General features: G+C 37.3%; 2 protein-coding genes across 2 annotated transcripts; both read right to left on the minus strand.

Annotated features, from left to right (window-relative positions):
- Positions 1-3,070: 3,070 nt before the first annotated feature.
- On the minus strand, positions 3,071-4,035 carry Or51g1 (olfactory receptor family 51 subfamily G member 1). Its single transcript, XM_076844052.2, is given in 2 exon segments — positions 3,071-3,987; positions 3,990-4,035. Coding segments are annotated over 2 exon segments (963 nt in total).
- A 10,722-nt stretch (positions 4,036-14,757) lies between these two features.
- Or51a4 (olfactory receptor family 51 subfamily A member 4) lies at positions 14,758-15,687 on the minus strand. The gene has a single exon (XM_076844053.1). The coding sequence runs from the start codon at positions 15,685-15,687 to the stop codon at positions 14,758-14,760; it is 930 nt and encodes a 309-aa protein (XP_076700168.1).
- Positions 15,688-18,890: the final 3,203 nt, after the last annotated feature.

The following is an 18,890-nucleotide window of genomic DNA, read 5'->3' on the forward strand; positions in this document are numbered from 1 at the left end:
TCATTAAAACTACCGTCTAAAAAGTCTATATGAGAATTAAAAAGGAAACCAGCCCTTTTATAATAATGAGATGGGACTTAATGAAGACAGAGGTAATTTAAATTTTAACAAAATGATTGAATTTCAATGTTTTCCTAGACGAATATTAAAACATTTAAAAATGCACACATTTCAATCAACATTTAGGTAAAAAAGGACACTAAAATCATTGAAAACACAGAGCCATTTGAAACAAGTTAGCATTTTTATGGTGAAGGTAATAATAAATAAAGTCATTTGAGAAATACAGAAACAGATTCTTCAATGACAATCTTTATCTACCACAAGAGCAGTGCAGGGGTGAGCAACAAAGGTGTGCGGAGCCAGCTCCAGACACCACCCTGCAGGTCCCTGTATTTAAGACGATGGGAGGTAAGAATGAGGTAAGAATGCAGCAAGTGCTACTCAACCTTGCATGCAGCTGACGGTTCCTGGACAGCCATGTTCCTGTTAGCTTGGTGTAAACAGGGCGAAGGGTAGAGTGCTCATCCACAATAATGGAATTACCTTAGAACAGGAAGGAGAAAGCAAGGCTCAGGCTCCTGCCAAGAACAGTCCTGCTTCTGTGATTCTAGAAACAACGAACAGTGAAATACATGTCAAGGTGTGAGAAAGTACTTCCCAAAGATCCAAGGCCATCATGAGAAGAGGTGAGAACTCTAAGAATGAGGAATTATGAATACAGAAGAACTGAGTGAAGCAGGCTTCTTCAACAATCTCAGGGTGATGAAAACAGAAGGCACCCAGGACACTAGGAAGCATGCAGTTCCATTAGGGTGAATACATGAATCTGCGTATTTGAACTGCACAAGCCATTGTGTAAATATGTGTCATTTTTTATGTATTCATATTCATATGTGCCTACGTAAAGTTATGCAAACACATTACTATTACTACTACTATTGCAATCTTCTCTCTTTCCTGATGCTTTGGGAAATTCAAGGATCTAAAACAAATCATTTTTGTATATAGCCCACTGTCTTGAAGCTCCACTGGTTCTACTTGCTTCCCTGTTGTGTAAAATGCTCTCTCACTGGTTTCCCTTTTGGCAACTAGAGTTAGGGCAACAAAACTGTAAAGGGAAGAAATTGCTGAGCCAAAACTTTCTCCTTCTTCTGACTCTAGGTAAAGTCCTAGAGGAGGACACCTCTACCTATATATATGAATATATAGTGTTATAATTCTCTCCTCCTGTATCTAGACAAATGTGTAATATATGAAGCAGGCCAGAGATCCCCACCCAGAAGACTCTTATAATAATTAAGCAGAAACCCCCACCATATTTGTGTCATGTAAATTCCTCTTCTTATCAGAGAGTTTTTTTTTTTTTGCATAGAACATCAGCTATCAGCAAAAATATGCAGAAGGTAATGTGTTTTGTAGTTTCCTCTTTGTTTATAAATGCTAGGTTTGCAGAAAAAAAGATGTGAAACCCCTGTCTATCTAAAGGATAGAATGAAATGCACTTATTATATGAACCTCCTAGTCCCCTAACCTCCACTGGATATGAAGTTCAAAGTATTTCTATACTTATGGTTCAAAGGAAGAATTCTTAGGTGAGAGCCACCTCTGAACCCTGCAGTCAATAAACCTGCTTCCAGAAAATTCCTCAAGTGTCCAGCCTCTTCTGTCCCACTGCAGTACAAAAATGATTCACACAAGCTAGCTAATTGGTACATATGTACCAACACAAATAAAGGTGGCACAGAAACTATGCACTGTGGGGACATAAACAAAAACAGTAAGAAAGAACCACAGCAGCCTGTGTGCATGTGTTGTATGACATGGCTGAGCCCAGAGATGAGGGAAATTCCTCACAAAGAAACAAAACATTGCATGGTTTTCTCCCACCTTTCCACCCTTTCAATATACATAAAACAAAAGGAAGAAGTCAAGATGCTTGATTAGAAGATGCTTGATTAGTATCTCACATGGAAAGCTACAATCCTCAGCCTCTGTTGCCTTTTTGATTATCCAGGAATATTTTCATATTATTTAAATTTGGTTCCTTTCCTCAGACTTCCAGGGCATTTGCTCCTTTTCTTACTTTTATGCATGGGTCCTTAGCAAGTACCCTTCGTGAAAAGCCATCACTGGGAGTGTGAGTGTGGATATTTGCAAATAGGTTGCCAATGAATAAAAATTATGATTATTATAATAACATAACAAAAATGTTAAGAGGTAAATTAAGAGTGATCATCAATTAAATTCCACTTACCAGAGGATTTGAAAGATGAAACTTGTGCTACTGTTTTGAATTATCTTTTATTTTTGTGGGGGGCGGTACTGGGGACTGAACTCAGGGGCACTCAACCACTGAGGCACATTTCCCAGACTTCTTTTTTTTGCATTTTATTTAGAGACAGGGTCTTACTAAGTTGCTTAGCACCTGACTTTTGCTGAGGCTGGCTTTGAACTTGTGATCCTCCTGCCTCAGTCCCCTGTGCCGCTAGGATTACAGGCGTGTGTCACTTGAATTTCCTTACATAAGAACAGTTAATATTTATTGAGAATTGTGTGTTTGTCAGGCACTGTTTTAGCGATATGCATGCATGAATTTTCTCAGTTAATTGTCACTTCATCTCTCTAAGGAGAAAAGGTTTAATTATTCCTTTTTTTTTTTTTTTTTTGAGGTACTGGTAATTGAACTCAGAACAATGTACATGCTAGGCAAGTGCTCTATCACTGAGTTATATACCCAAACCTTTATTTTATCTTGAAAAGTGTCTCACTAAGTTCTGTCTTGAACTTTCAATCCTCTACATTGGCCTCCTGAGTAGTTGGGATTACAGGTATGTGCCACTGCTCCCAAATTTACTTCTATACTCATTCCTGAATTAAGGAAACTAAAGACCAGAGAGGTAGGTAATTTTCCAAAGGTTACACAGACTATTTATTGCAGAGCTAATTAATTATTTTTTGTTGGTAATTAAGAGAATGTTATTTTTTTCACAGCATACAGTGAAATAAATGAACAAAAACAAACAAATAAAACAAACAACGTGGTGAACTTTTTTCTCTTCCTGCTAACTTAGTCCTTTTGGAAACACCTAAGTGATTTTACAAACTCAAACTTCTTAACAATACGTTGGCGGATTTGCTTGGTCTTGATGCTGTAGACAATGGGGTTCATGAGGGGTGGAACCAACAGATAAACATAAGACATCAGAAGGTGCACAATGCGGGGCAGATGTTCACCAAAGCGATGCACAAGAGACAAGCCGATCATGGGGATGTAGAAGAGCAGCACAGCGCAGATGTGGGAGATGCAGGTGTTGAGGGCCCGCAGGCGCTCCTGGTGCGAGGCGATGCTCAGCACAGTGCGCAGGATGAGAGCGTACGACAGGAATATGAGCAGGGAGTCCACACCCACAGTGCAGGCCACCACAAAGAGCCCATAGACGTGATTGACAATGATGCTAGAGCAGGCCAGCTTCATGATCTCCAGGTGCAGACAATAGGCATGGGCCAGCACGTGGGAGCGGCAGTACTGGAAGCGCTTAAGGAGGAAGGGCAAGGGGAGGATGAGCAGGGCACTTCTAAGCACTGAGCTCAGCCCCATCTTGATGATACGTGCAGGCGTCAGGACACTGGAGTAGCGCAGCGGGTTGCAAATGGCCACGTAGCGGTCAACGGACATGGACAACAGCACTGAGGACTCCACCAGAGACAAGGTGTGGATGAAGAAGAGCTGAGTGAAGCAGGCAGGGATGCCAATCTCTCTGGCATCAAACCAGAAGATGCCCAGGACGGTGGGCAGTGTGGACAGGCAAAGGCCCAAGTCGGTGAGGGCCAGCATGGCCAGGAAATAGTACATGGGCTCATGGAGGGTGGCATCAGTCCGGATGATGTGCAGGATGGTGAGGTTCCCAAGGATAACCGTCAGGTAGATGGAGCAGAAGGGAATAGAGATCCAGCCGTGGAGATCTTCCAGACCTTGAAAGCCGTCAGAAAGAAGGTGGCTTTTTGGAGGCTGCTGTTGTAAGAAATGGCCATGGCTTTACAGTTTTAGATTCACCAGCCTGCGATATAGAATGAGATTCCTGAAGAGGGACAGGGCTGACTTCTCAGTCACTTAGCCAGGACTAGTGAGTCAGGAAGGGTCTACAGATGGCATGGGAGAGAACTGGGGCTCTGGATCCATTAGTCTTTTCCAGAAGGTTCAGAAGGGGAGCTTTTACAGTGGATTTCTACAACCCATGAGAGCCATCAGATTCTCCATCAGCTTTGGCCTCTTAGTGGTTTAATTTTGTCACCTCAGATAATACTTTTTAAATATGTTACCTCCAGAAAAAAATCCCCCAATTTAATAACTGAAGTATTTAGAAATCTATATCATATATATGGAGAATTTGTACTATACATCACTTTACATAATTTCTACTAGGATCAGTTGTCTACAACGTGCCTTCAAATGTATTTATAACTTGCCTAGCCTATAGGGGAGTTCAGAGGGAGTGTTTAGTAAATGTTTATTGAACTCCTTGAAATTGAAACTTGTGACCAGAGAGATGTATTTCCTGAATCTACATAACAACTTTTGGTAGGTTAGGAGGCCAAATGTAGTATGTAAATCTGAAGACTGGAACTGAATAACATTATAGAAGAACCTGGGCCTTCAGAAAAAAAAAATTCTAGAAAAGGGGGCAGGATAGATGTGTGTCTCTGATATCAGACTGATTAAGCTGGTCTTCTATGTGGAGATGGGAATGCAGAAGACGTGTGCATCAAATCTGAGGCACAAGACATTAAGAAGAGAAATCTAAAATAGCTGGTAAAAGCCTCTAATCCTTAGCATAAGAGGAGGAAACTAAATCTGAAGGACTTGGAGTCAGCTGTGTCTCTGGGGCTTGTGTACTGTGACAACAGGTATAGATTCTTCAAATGCATGGACTGGGTTGTCCTTTGCTCTCCCTGAAGAAGTTTTATTCAGTTACACTGAAAAATGCTCTATTGTGTTCTATGTATGCAAATGCAATGCAACTAGTATATTATTTATCACATGCATAAGAAGTTTAAAATAAATAATATTTATTAAATATGCTATAGACTTGTTACTTTTCTAAATGTCTAATGTGAATTGTGTCATTCAACTCTGACACCATTATTACCATATAGGTTCTATTCTCATGAGCATAGTTTGGAAATCATGGCACAAAGAGGTAAAGCAATTGGGTAAGTCTGCAGAGAAAGTAAGGGTTAAGGAGAAAATCCCAACCCTGGCAGTATGGCATGGGAGAGAGTTTACATGATCACTTTACAACATATTTTCTACTACGATTGCAAACGAACTTAACTGTTACAAGAGTTAGACAATTAAAAAGTAAATTAAAAAAATTTCCTACCTTGGGCAAACCTGTGTACAGAGATTTCTATTATATAAAAAATGACTAATGAACTGAAATGGATAACAATAGAGAGGTAAAATGTTTGGGGGACTGAGTTCAGTTTTGGACATGCTGAACACAAGTTTACAAAGGAATTCCTGATGTTGTGTGGTGGTGCCCATCTGTAATCCCAGCACCTCGCGAGGCTGAAACAGGAGGATTGAAAGTTCAAAGCCAGCCTTAGCAATTAAATGAGATCTGTCTCAAAAAAGAAAAAAGGATAAAAGGTTTGGGTGCATGGCTCCATGTTTAAGCATCTCTTGGTTCAATCCATGGTACCAATAAGGAAAAAAAGAAAAAAAGAAAAGAAAAGAAAAAGAAAGAAATTCTTGGTGAGAGAGTCTAGAGGGTGTTATGTGTACTGATATTTGGTTTGAGTGAGAGCTTGAGTTATAGGATGGCTGCCAAGTGTATGGAAAAAAATGCTAGGAGATGAAATATGAGGAGGACGGTGAGGGGCTCAAATCACAACATTGCAAACAATTTAAGTGAAGATAGTATATAATATAAAAGTTAGAAAAATCTACAGATAAAATACAGGAAGAAATACAGGAAATTGAAATATTCTTTCAAAAATCTTCCCTTTTCTTAGTAAGTTAGAGAGATGTCGAAGAACTAAAAAGAATAATAATAAAAAGAATAAATGTCTACCTTGGTTTGACAATGTCACATGCAGTGACAGAATTGCAGGTCTTCTATCCCAATCCATCTGCAACTTAAAACAGCCTTACCAGCATGATATGAGGATTTAGCAAGTAGCCAGGACGGAGAGCTGAGTGTGTGTTCCTGGTTCCAAATGCCCAGTCCCTCTGTGTTCTAGACTATTCTCTGTGTGATGCTGCCTGCAGTCATACCTGAGTACCAATAGCAGGAAGGAACAGGACTCAGAAGACATACTTCAGAACTCAGGTTGCACTGTAGCTTGGCTACAAGAATATCCCATATTTAAAATGTGAGGGCTTTTTGAAATGTCCAGGAGTTTCTCCTTGGGGACTTTTTCTGAAGCTGAGAATTCCCGGAAGAGTATTCGTGGTTCTTAGCTGATGAGAAGCCCTAAAACATGGGCATCAAGGGAAAACAGTTAGGGAGGGAAATCTATACTGTGTGTGTGCAAGGGTTATCTTCAAGATATTAGTATGTTTCTAGTTGTGGATTCCATGTTTTGAAACTGTGTATTAAACACCCAGCTAGACATGGAGACCAGGGTGGAGGGAGAAAGAGAGAGATTTGACTCAGATAAAAGATAAAGCTGATCAGCCTTACCTCTGATTCTTTTTTCTTTCTCTCTTTGCCCCTCCTTCCTTCTTTCCCTCCCTTCCTCCCTCCCTACCTTTCTTCCTTTCTCCTTTCTTTCTCTCTTTGCTTTCTTTCTCTCATAGTCCTGGGGATGGAATAAACCTTGGAGTGTTCTACCTCTGAGGTACACCCCAGCTCTTTTTATTTTTTGTTTTGAGACAGGGCCTTGCTAAGTTGCTGAGGCTGGCCTCAAACTTGTGATCCTCCTCCATCAGCCTCAAGAGTTTCTGAGATTTTGAACTTGTGACACCACCATCTCTGATACTTTTAACCATATGATTGTGTGACCAAGGGCAAATTCCTTAATCTCTCTGAGATTATTATTTCCTGTTTTAAGGGAGGAATACACCCCCTCCTTTTTTCAACATGGATTTTGATACTATCAAGAATTCTCATCTGTTTTAGAGTCAACTGGTAATGTGATTTGGTTTGAGGTTAGGGAGAAAGGAGGAAGTTCTTGGTCTTTGGTCCTAAACTATTGGTTTCTTAGTTACTATTAGACATTCCTGTGTTGTCCTCCCAGTATATGTGATTTGAGTCACAATTCAGAAACTCATACTCAAAATACTGATTTAATACCTTCAAATAGTTCACTTCTTTAAATTACCAATATCTTTACCAAGACTTCTTCTAAGATCAATTTAAATGATTGATACATGCACCTGAACAGGATAGCTGATACTTCATGCATCCTTGGTAAATACTATTATTAAAGTAATTAGTAAAGTGAACAAGATCTTAGTTTTCCAAGAACTGATAGATGGGTTTGCTTTACTTTTAGGAGAGATGTTACTATTAAGTCTAATTTTTGATTAAAACTATTTTAGTGGTCAACACATATGATAAAATCATTAATAAGTATTACATATTATATTTAATATTATTTATATTCACAACATCATTTATTATCTAAAGTGTATAATTATTAACTTCGTATATTTTAACTCTTTAAGAAATGCTAAAGTTTTTAAGAAATGAGAAAAGCAAGCAAAATGTAAATATAAACCAAACTAGAGGTCATCGCTAAAGCTAATGTTGAAATTAATAATATTGGAAAAACACATGAGAGGGTGAAGAGACAAAGACTATTGCAAGTCCTAGTTGTTTGAGAAATGCAAATGTTGTTCAATATGAAGAATTCTGCAAATTCACATGCCATTTTATGATTGTATGAACTTGGAGATAAATAAGAGACAGGATTCTAAAAGGGTTCCCAACAAGAGGCTGTATAGAATCCCTTTGCCAAGGACCTGTTGAGTTATTGACATAAATTTCTGGATTTCTAAATGTCTGCCTACACTGGTCTGCCTCAAATGCAGCTAGTGCATCTTTATATAATCTCTGTTACCTCCTGATACTGGTCAACTGAAGAGCTAGAGTGATCTGCTCATGTCTAGAGAGTAGAAAGAGGAGGAAAGAAAGAACCAAGACACAAACAAACAAAAACTCCATGTAATATGCACTCATGAGACATGGAATGTCATGTATGTAACAATAAAAAATCAAAACACATTACAGTAAATAAGAAATTGATGAAGACTGAGTAAGTTGAGGTATCCAGGGTATGTGACTCTTTAAACACTTTTAAGCAAGCATGTTTAGAGGCTGAGGGGCAGTAGTTATTAGAAAAGAAATTTAAAAATAGGACAATACATAAGGTATAGTCAGGTCATTAGAAGAAGTAGGAAGGTGATACATTTATTTATTTATTTATTTAGGGACTTAGATTAAGTTTTGTTAGAGTAGTGATATTCCTCTTAGGGATGAAAATGAGATAAGTTGGTATAATATATACAGAAGACATGATGTCACATGGCAAAATTGAAACTACTCATGTTTCATTGCTTTTAAAGGATGAAGTATGTGTATATGCAGTAGATAGTGGAGAGCCTGAGAAATGTTGGGCTTCATTCTCCCTATTCCATTTCTTCCTTGGTTGCTGAGAGGAATGGATGTGGGAGCTGAACTGCAATGCAAAATAATTATAGCTTTCCAAGTCCTATCTGATGATCAGTTTAGAGAGTAGTTTCTGTGGCACCGTCGTGAGCAGCGCAGGATGGTCTTCACTGCTCAGCAATGAGAACGTATGGAAATGCAGAGGAGATCCACACTGATCTATGGTTTATAGTTATGAAACTGAATGTAAAACTAAAGAAGCAAAAATTCTGTCTCTGATGGGTTAAAGGCAATTCCAAATTTTTATCATTTTTCAAAAGGTGGAATTGGTTTCTCCTTCCTTTGAAACTGTTCTATCCTCTTTAATGTGTAACTAAGAGGTACAGTAGAAGTGACTCTATACCTTGCCAGGTACAATATTTTAGATTTAGAAGCTTCCTTCCAATCTGCTCCCAGGAGCACATTACTTTCTCTTATGGTACTCCATTGAATCCAGTCATCATGTTATTAGAAGTCCAAGATTTGTGTAGAGGTCACATGTTGAAGTTTAGCTAAATTTAACTCTGGCAACCAATATCAACTGGCAGCTATAGGTGTAACCATTTTACAAGTGCATCCTCCAGCCACTCTGAAGGTGCCTAAGTGGTGCTGTGTGGAACAGAGATGAGGTTTCGCTGCTAAGCCCTGAACAGATTACAAAACTATGAGTGAATGAAAGATTATTGTTGTTGTAAGTCACTAAGCTTTTGTGTAACTTATACGTTATACCTGAAAGATGGTTCCTTTTTGAGGAATCTTATCTTCCTTGCAGTTGAGTTCTTCTCATGCTGAAAGGAGACCCCAAAGACACTTTCTCAGCCTCCTCAAATCCTAACTGTACTCACTACTCTCCTTTGTCAAAATAAACATCATTATCAATATCTAATCATTTGAAGATTGATATTCACCATACTTATTCAAAACATTTCAAAACTGAAAGCATATTTTCTTGTTAGTGATATAAAACAAACATAATGACATTGAAGTATGCATTGGGCACAGAAAAAGCATTAAGTGTGGTCATAAATAAGCAACAAGAAAGTTATTTCTCTGTGATGTTAAAGTCTGTGTGTGTGTGTGCACAACTTTTTGGACTTTGTATAGTACATTTTTCACTGAGCTAGCTGCTGATATGAAGTAGTGAATAAAATAGGCAGTCACTGCTCTCCTGAAACTCATATTCTAACACCAAATAATTGTATAATATATTTTAAAAAATAAGTTATGAATGATAAATAGGATTCTAGGATTATAAGAAAATAATTCTAGAATTAAGGAAATAATCCTTAATATATATGATATTCAGAACAAGTACAGGATTCTAAGATTATAAGAAAATGATCCTAGAATATAAGAAAATAATCCTTAATATATATGATTTTAAAAACAAGTACAGGAAGATTGACATTTAGGAGAAATTATAATATCTATCTAGGTTGGAAGTGATCAGGGAGGGTTTCATCATGAAAATATGACCCCACCTGGATTCAAGATTGAGGAAAAAAGTAAAAGCCTCACTAATTTTGTTTAGATAATAAAAATTGTTCATAAGCCAATCTCAAAAAACCAAAGGTCAAATATTTTCAGTGATATGTAGATACTAAGCAAAATAAGGAGAGAGGGAAAGAATAGATGTTCTATGGATTAGACAATGGTGAATGAAGGGAAGGGAGTGGGTAGGAAAAGGAAAGACAGTGTGTCCCAAGCCACCCATGGTCTGTTTGTGTGAGCTATGCACATTTGGGCATATGAGGGGACTTTTCTGGCATTGAGCACTCTTTGGGCTGTGCGATGCAAATGTGCCTTTCCTCTCAATCTGCCTGTGTTCCCACACAGCACCTGAGATGGGTATGACTTGCTAAGATGTCAATCAATCTGCTGACCATAAGACATCACCAAGCAAGACTCCACCCTTCGAAACCCTACCCCTTGCCTTATTTAGGAAGAATATTCTATCCAATGTCTTCTCCCCAATAAATAGGAGGGTTTTGGGTTTGCTCTCTCTCTTGCTCTTTCCAATGTTGCCCAATGTGGAGCTGACCCTTGGGGTCACTGAGCTGTCCCACTCTCATTCTTAGAAATCATGTTGTTGTGCTGCATGTTTTCTTCACCGTTTTCTTAGTTATTGATACAGCCAACTCCTTTGAACACAGCTCATTTTGCCAGCCCACCCAGCTGGTGACAACAGTGGAATGAATCTGATATAATTTTACTATGTACGTATATGAATATAACACAGTGAATCCAAACATTGTATACATTCACAAGAATGGGGTCCTAATTAGAATAAAATATTTTATTGACATATATACTAAAAAAAGTAAGAAGCAAAATCTTTCAGTTTTCCTTTACAGGTCAGATTTTGAGATAAATACTCTGGGAATCTAAGATCGCCAAGGTACTAAAGGGATTTAGGTTTTTGAGTTTCACAAGACACGCTTGTATAATTATATCAAAATGGATTCTACTATCATGTACAACTAAAAAGAACCAATAAAAAATAAAAATAGATGCTCCTTAGATACATGCTTATCATAAACTTATTCTAACAAGTGGGAGTAAAATATATGGGGAAACTGAGTATGTATAAATGACAAGATAAATGTATTTCTTTTTACAAAGACCATTAAAATAAACAATAAAATCTGGTTTTTTGAAGGTATTAAAAATAATAACCTGGATAATAGTGTAGGAAACTCAGATAACTCCAAAACAATAGCATTGTTAGCTTGAATTTATATCTGGAAATGTTTTTTATACGCAGATTTTAAGGTTAGCAAGTGTGTGCAGGGTGTTCTGGGACTAGACAGATCACTCATAGCATTACTATGAGCTTTAAAACAAACAACAACAACAAAAAAAGCAACAACAACAGCAAAAAAAAAAACAAAACAACCAAAGAACCATTTTAGCTTCTAAGGATTTTATTACTTCAGACAACAATGTAGGAGCAGAATGTTTTCAAGAGAGGTATTGACATAGGCCCTTTTCTCATACTGTTTATTGGCATATATCCTAAAATGTAAGAAGCAGAATCTTCCAGTTTTCCTTTACATATCAGATTTTCAGATGCAAAATCTGGGAATCCAAGATGGCCAAGGTACTAAGGGAAATCAGGGTTCTGAGTTCCACAAGACATTTTTCTTATGAATTCTGAGTTTAAAACCCAAGACTCTATTATGCTTTCTCCAAGCCAAACATTCAAAGTCTAGCTAGTTGTTACCTATGCATTTATTCCCTTTCTGGTTGCTTTGATCAACTTCTTTTTGTTGTTTCCCCACAACCTTTTCTCAGATTTGATGGATTTTCACACAGTACACAGTGGGATTCACTGAGGGTGGCACCAGGAGGAAAGTTCTCAGCCATGAGGATGGGGTCATAGAACATGCATCTTCTAGAAACAGCGGAGCATGGCTGCTCTCAGCCTGGGCACTTGGAAGATGACACCATACAGATGTGAGAGATGCAGGTGCTGAGAGCACTGAACTGCATTCTGAGGGTGGCAATCCCCAGTACTGTCTTTATAATCACGTAGGAGAAAGTAATAAACACAAAATACAGCACAGTAGAAAGTGCAGCAGACAGTCCCTAGAGCAGGGGGATAAACAGGCTGGGAGAGCAGGTTTTAATAACAGGGTTTCAGCTGTTGCAAGAAAACAGACAGTGGAAGAATAAAAAGAACTTTCTTAGAAGTCATCAAGACCCCTGTTTGATAACTCTGGAACAGGCTAAAATTGTATCACACAGGGCCACATACTAGTCAGATGCCACGTGAACAGGTAGATTAAAACCTCTTGGGCAAAGCAGGCAGCTGCATGAATTTCATGAACACCAAACAGGAATAATCCCAAAAGGGTTGGTAAGGAAGAGAGAGACAGCCCTAGGTCAGAGACAGAGAGCATGGAAAGGAAGCAGTACATGGGCTCATGAAATCTTGGCTCGGTCTTCTCCCACTCCAGGAAAGTTAGAAACATGGGTACTGTGTCCAGCACTGCATGTCCAGTACATTCCACAGTGAGTGGAATTGAGTTAGAGTTTAATAATATTTGTTCAATTAAATATAACTTTAATAAAAGTTGAAGACAGTAATAATTTTCTCCATTTTTCATGCTAAAAGCCGTCTATTCCACCATATAACATGTCTATGGTTTATGTTTGTTTGCTTTATATTAGATTACTCAAGTGTGCATTCCTCAAAGAACAAAAAATATCAACCTCTTTTAATACACAAAATATAATTTTCTGGCTGTTTGTCTAAGAGAGTGATTATCTTTTCCAAAGTCAGTACCTTTGTGGGCTCCCCTGCAAACCATTTTCTTAGATGCTTGTTGTTTAATCACTTCTCATCTTGTTAGTAGAGTCTGACGAAGTTCTTTACTTTGTTCTGCCTCACACTGGAAAAATGTAGGCTTCCATTTCCTTCAACTAATAAAGCATTCATCTAGTGCTTTGTTGTGCTACAACCTCAACCCCCTGCCTGTGCTCCTGAGGTTACGGAAAAGGTAGCAGGATGTGGCTAAACACTTCAAACTCAGAAACGCTGCCTTGATCTGATGATAGATTTTCCTATCTGAGAAAAGCTTTGTGGAAAAGTTTGCAATTATGAATCTGAAAGCTAAAAAGGCTGAATAAGTTGGAACTGTTCTGTTGAAACTGTTCTGGGGTATTAAAAATAAGGTTTGAATCCCTGTTTTGATCTCCTGACCGTGTGAAGTTGACTAAATCAATCTCTTAGAGTCTCAGTGTCTTCAACTGAAACAAATGGGAAGGAATAACTGATGAAAAGCTGGGTCATTTTAAGAATCATAAAAAAATATATGCCTTAAGCTCATCCAGGTGGCACATGCCTATAATCCCAGCAGCTGGGCAGGCTGAGGCAGGAGGATCTCCAGTTCAAAGCCAGCCTCCACAATGGCAAGGTGCTAAGCAACTCTCTAAATAAAAATAAAATATAGGGCTGGGGATGCAGCCCAGTGGTTGAGTGCCCCTGAGTTTAATCCCTAGTATGCCCCTAAAAAAATTATGCCTTAAAATATGTGTAATATATCTTGCATGAAGTAGAGGTTCAAAAACTGTGCATATATCTGTTAAAATTTTGTTATTTACTGTGGTATACTATCCAGATCTAGGCTAATTATTATTCTTTAACATGACACTTTCAAAAATTTCCTTTTAGGTTACTTGAGAATAAAAATGTAGGAGACTAGGATTGATGAGTTTTGTGGAAAAGACTTAATTCAATGAGTCATAAAAAAAGGCTAAATAAAATTGTTTAAATGGTATAAAAGAGATGTCAATTTAGGAAAGGAAACTGGACTATTTTTTATCCATAAGAACAAAGACAGTATAATTTTCTTTAACATCATACCCTATTTTCAAAACCTTTGAGCATTTGTGGTATGCTAATACTTGGAATACTCAACTTAAAATAATTTTGTTCTACCTTGTTGGAATTTTTCAGAACTCTTCAACATACATTTTTATATGATCTTATTTTCTTTTTAATTCATTAGCAATTATTTATTAAAATCTATGCTGCATCAGAAATGTCCTAGACATTAAGTTTATAAAAATAAATAAAACATTCAGTTGTCTCCAATCATTGACAGCACATTTTGTGCTGTTATAAATATATAACAGCAATTGCAAATAACAAGCATAATGACCAATATAGAATAGCATAGCAATAAAAGATAAAATAGAAGGTTTTAGGTAACCCAGGGCAAAATTAAATCCAAATTAAAAAAAAATGAATAGAAAAGAATTGCATGAAATTGAAGTCAAGCACCTTTCAATAAAAGGGATCTCAGACATATGAAAACTCACAGGAAATGAAAAACTTTGTAAATTCACCAGTTTTTCAGAAGACTTGTATAGTTGTAGTTTGATGATTATCTGATGATGATGGTTAACAAACATCATAAAACAACTCTTTTCATTCTAGCTGTCTGAGATGGGAACTTTAGACAATGCACTTCTTGTCTCTAGTTCTATGCCCATGGTAAGAATTCAAAGTGAATAAAACAATTCTTATACTTACCTTTTCTCACTCACCGAAGACTTCCCCCCACGTTATCACGTATCACTATTATATCTGCTTCTAACACAATTTTGCTACAACTCTAACCCTGATTTGCCTGGTTTTCACACAATAAACAATTGGGTTCATCAGTGGGGGTACAAGTAAGAGAACATTTGCCATGAGTACATTAATGAGGGGAGAGACATGCTGGGCAAAGCGATGGACAATGGCCAGGTTGATGATTGGCAGATAGAAGATAACCACAGCACAGATGTGTGAAACACAAGTATTGAGGGCCTTGAGCTGCTCCTTTCGGGATGCAATTCCCAGCACAGTCTTGAGGATCAAGATGTAAGATACTACAATGAGCATGAAGTCTACCATAAGGCAGAGTGCCCCAAAAAAGCCATAGATGACATCGATTCGGTTGTCAGAACAGGACAATTTCATGACATCCTGGTGGAGGCAGTAGGAGTGGGATAGCTGGCTTTTCTTACAATATCTCAAGCTTCTCAGAGTGAAGGGGAAGGGTAGAACCAGGAGGATACTCTTAAAGGAGAACACCATTCCTATTTGGGCAACTCGGACTGATGTAAGGATGGAGCTGTAGCGCAGAGGGTTGTGGATGGCTAAGAAGCGGTCAAATGACATGATCAGGAGGATTGAAGACTCCAGTGCTGTGAATCCATGGATGAAGAATTCCTGGGCAAAGCAGGCATTGGCTGAAATTTCAGGAGCATTGAACAAGAAGATCCTCAACATGGTAGGCAGAGAAGACAAAGACAAACCCAAGTCAGACAGGGACAACATAGAAAGGAAATAGTACATAGGCTCATGTAAGGAGGGCTCTGTCTTGATGATGAAAATGATGGTGCAGTTTCCCAGAATAGCAATAAGATACATGCTGCAAATAGGGATAGCGATCCAGATGTGTGCATGGTCTAGCCCTGGCATCCCAACCAAGAGGAAGGTGGTGATTTCAGCATATGATGTGTTAGTAATGGCCATGATGTATTCAGAAGGCTCTGCAATGAAATGTACAGGCACTTATGTTAGGAAATACAAAATTCTGGAAATTTTGCAGGAAAAAAAAGCAACATTGGAATTTATGGGTTCTTTAATTCTTTTCGACAGAACAGAGAATTCGTGTAGCTGCCATATGGAGACAAATGAATGCCCGATTAGACTAGAATCTCCCTGTGTCATAAATTGGGGAAATTATTTTTGGCCATGTTTTTCCTGTACAAAAACTAAAGTTGAATTTTTTATGAAGATATGTATTTGATTTCATTTTCCCTGTAAAATATCAGTAAACCCAAATCAATTAACCTAGAGTTCTACTATTTCTTGCTTTTAGGTCCTACAGAAGATGGACCTGCAGGCAGGTATAATTTCTAGAATGATGCTACATGTGAACAAAGTAATCTAAATATCTTCCTAATTCTAATAACTCCTACAAAGTATGTTTTTCTATCAACAAAACTGCTATAGGTTTTATCTTAATGACATGACTTCTGAATTCCTCTTCTTCCTGTATATGAAGGTCTATGTGGCTAATTGCCAAAAAAAAATAGAAGTAAAATGCAGAGATAAATGAGAGTATCTGAGTACTTACTAGTAAGTGATGAGCAATTGTGAGAGAAGTCAAAGAATCCCAGTATAAAAATCCAAGATATTTTATTGAACTCTTGCAACTCAGTAGTCTGGGAACCAGTACTGTCTTTAAACCATTTTGAGTCTTCTTTTCCTCCCTTGATAGCTGCAAGACCTGCCTCCCTGGCCCCGAGGGTATGCTGCTGCCTGTCTTGCCACCTCTGGCTCCTCCTGATACACTAGGGCTTGTCTCTTCCTTTTCTAATTGCTTTAGAATCCCTGAGTTCTCTGGGGGTTGCAGCCAGGCTGGATCTACTCTGAGAATGATAACAGTTATTTGCAGATGCAATAAATCCACAGAAATAATTGATAATGCAGAAATAAAATAAACACCTAGGCCTGAAAATATAACTGCTTTGGCTGGTGAAAGGTTGTTAATAACCAGGTACTGGAAAGATACTGTGCATCCATACAGAAGATGGGATATTCTGCTAGACTTCTGGCTGATATGTTACCCCTCGACCCAGGTCAGAGACTAAGCAGAGGTGTTATTAGATGAATTTGTGACTCAAAAATGCACTGCAAGGAAAAACACCTGCAGACATATATTTTTAGTGTAGACTTTACTCTTGATGCTTGGGATCATCACTCCAGGTACTCTGGGCACCACTTAGAACCAGCTTGTCCAACACAGGTGCCATTTTCTCCCTTCCCAAATCTTCCCTTTTCAAGGCACCTATCACATCAATAATACTTTATGCTTAAGAATTTATGAGTCCAAAGTCTAGCTCTTTTCACATTTTTATATAGTACTGCCCAATATTTATTGAAAATATGAAGTATTTCACTTACTGAGTTTCACTGATAGAGGATGACTTTTAATCTTATAAGTTTTGAAATAATGGTAAGTTATATTGTTAACTTCATTTTTACTAATGAAGAAAGTGTTTCTCAAGGAGATCAAGTAATCCATTTAAGATCACATAAGGGTTGTATGGTAGAAGTAATTGAAAAATTTAGATCTGTTGTATTCCTAATAACTAAATTCATAGCATGCAATCTGGAGGGTTGCACTATATTTAGGATACTGAGAAATGAATGCATTGCTGTAATTCTGTATTACTTTCAGCATTCTAAACCAATTGCTAGTTATTTCTTGGGAATAATATAAAATATTTGGTCTTATATTTGTGAATTGGCAACAAAGAAAATCATACTAGTATAGGTATCCTAAGGAAATGATCTTGAGAAAAAAAATCTTTATTCTATGGATTAAAAATGTGGTATATATACACAAAGGTATATGTAGAAACAAGCCATAAAGAATAAAATTATGGCATTTGCTAGTAAATAGATGGAACAGGAGACTATCATGCTAAGTGAAATAAGCCAATCTCCCACAAAACAAAGGTAGAATGTTCTCTCTGGTATGCAGATGTTAATTCACAATAAGTGGGGTGGGGAATAGATGTTCACTGGATTAGACAAAGTGGAATGAAGAGAAGGCAGTGGGAATGGGAATAGGAAAGACAACAGAATGAATTGGACATAACTTTCCTATGTTCATATATGAATACAGGACCAGTTTAACTCCACATCATGGACAAAAACACAAAAAATGGGAAGATATATTCCATGTAGGTATGTCAAATACATTCCACTTTTATAACTGTAAAGAACAAATAAATAATTAAAAAATTATTCATCCTCATGAATATATAGTCTTCGAATATATCATATAAGATTAAGTTGACTAAGAGGAAGAAACATAAGTTTTACCATAAACTCCTTAAGCTATGTAATGATTCTTTTTAACTGCAAACAGCCTATTGTTTACTTTTGCCTTAAAAATAAGCAACACCTATACCCAACTTGGTGTTGTCAGGAATTTTTTGCTCTGTGCATTTTCCAGATCATTTTCATGAAAGAGAAGGCAGGGTGAATGTGTGTGTGTGTGTGTGTGTGTGTGTGTGTGTGTGTGATGTGTTTGTAATAATTGCCTTGGTGATATTACATGTCCATTTGCTCAATGTTATTTTTACTTTTATTTATCTTCATTAACTTTCTCACCTACTGATGCTTTCTATAAAATAAAATAACAGATTTTAGCAATTAACAAGAAATATTCTAAAGAATTTTTATATTATAACCTAGCACCGTATCTTTTTTTGTATGTTAATTTACTTAATAATATATTTTGAAGTTTATAAATGAGATTAAAATGATAATAAGAAGAATCATATATTTTATAAATTAATTTGTTATTAATTTTACTGCTATGTTAATTATACAGAATGTGTTTCATTGTAGTGTATTCATACCCTGCATATAGCATAATTTTATTATTTCCAGTCTTGCACTATTCCCCTTTTCCCTCCCTTTTTCCTTTCCCTTCATCCTGTTATCCTTGCCTAATAGTTTCTTTATCCTCTAGATTCTACATATGAAAGGAAACTTGTGATATGTTTTTCAGACTCCAACTCGTTTTAACATGATAATCTCCAGTTCCATCTATTTTCCTACAAATGACATGATTTTGTTATTTATGGCTGAAGAATACTCTCTATCTATCTATCTCATCTTGATATATCTATATATGAGAGAGATATAGATATATC

The sequence above is a fragment of the Callospermophilus lateralis genome, chromosome 2 (assembly GCF_048772815.1).
Source record: "Callospermophilus lateralis isolate mCalLat2 chromosome 2, mCalLat2.hap1, whole genome shotgun sequence".
Taxonomy (NCBI): Eukaryota; Metazoa; Chordata; class Mammalia; order Rodentia; family Sciuridae; genus Callospermophilus; species Callospermophilus lateralis.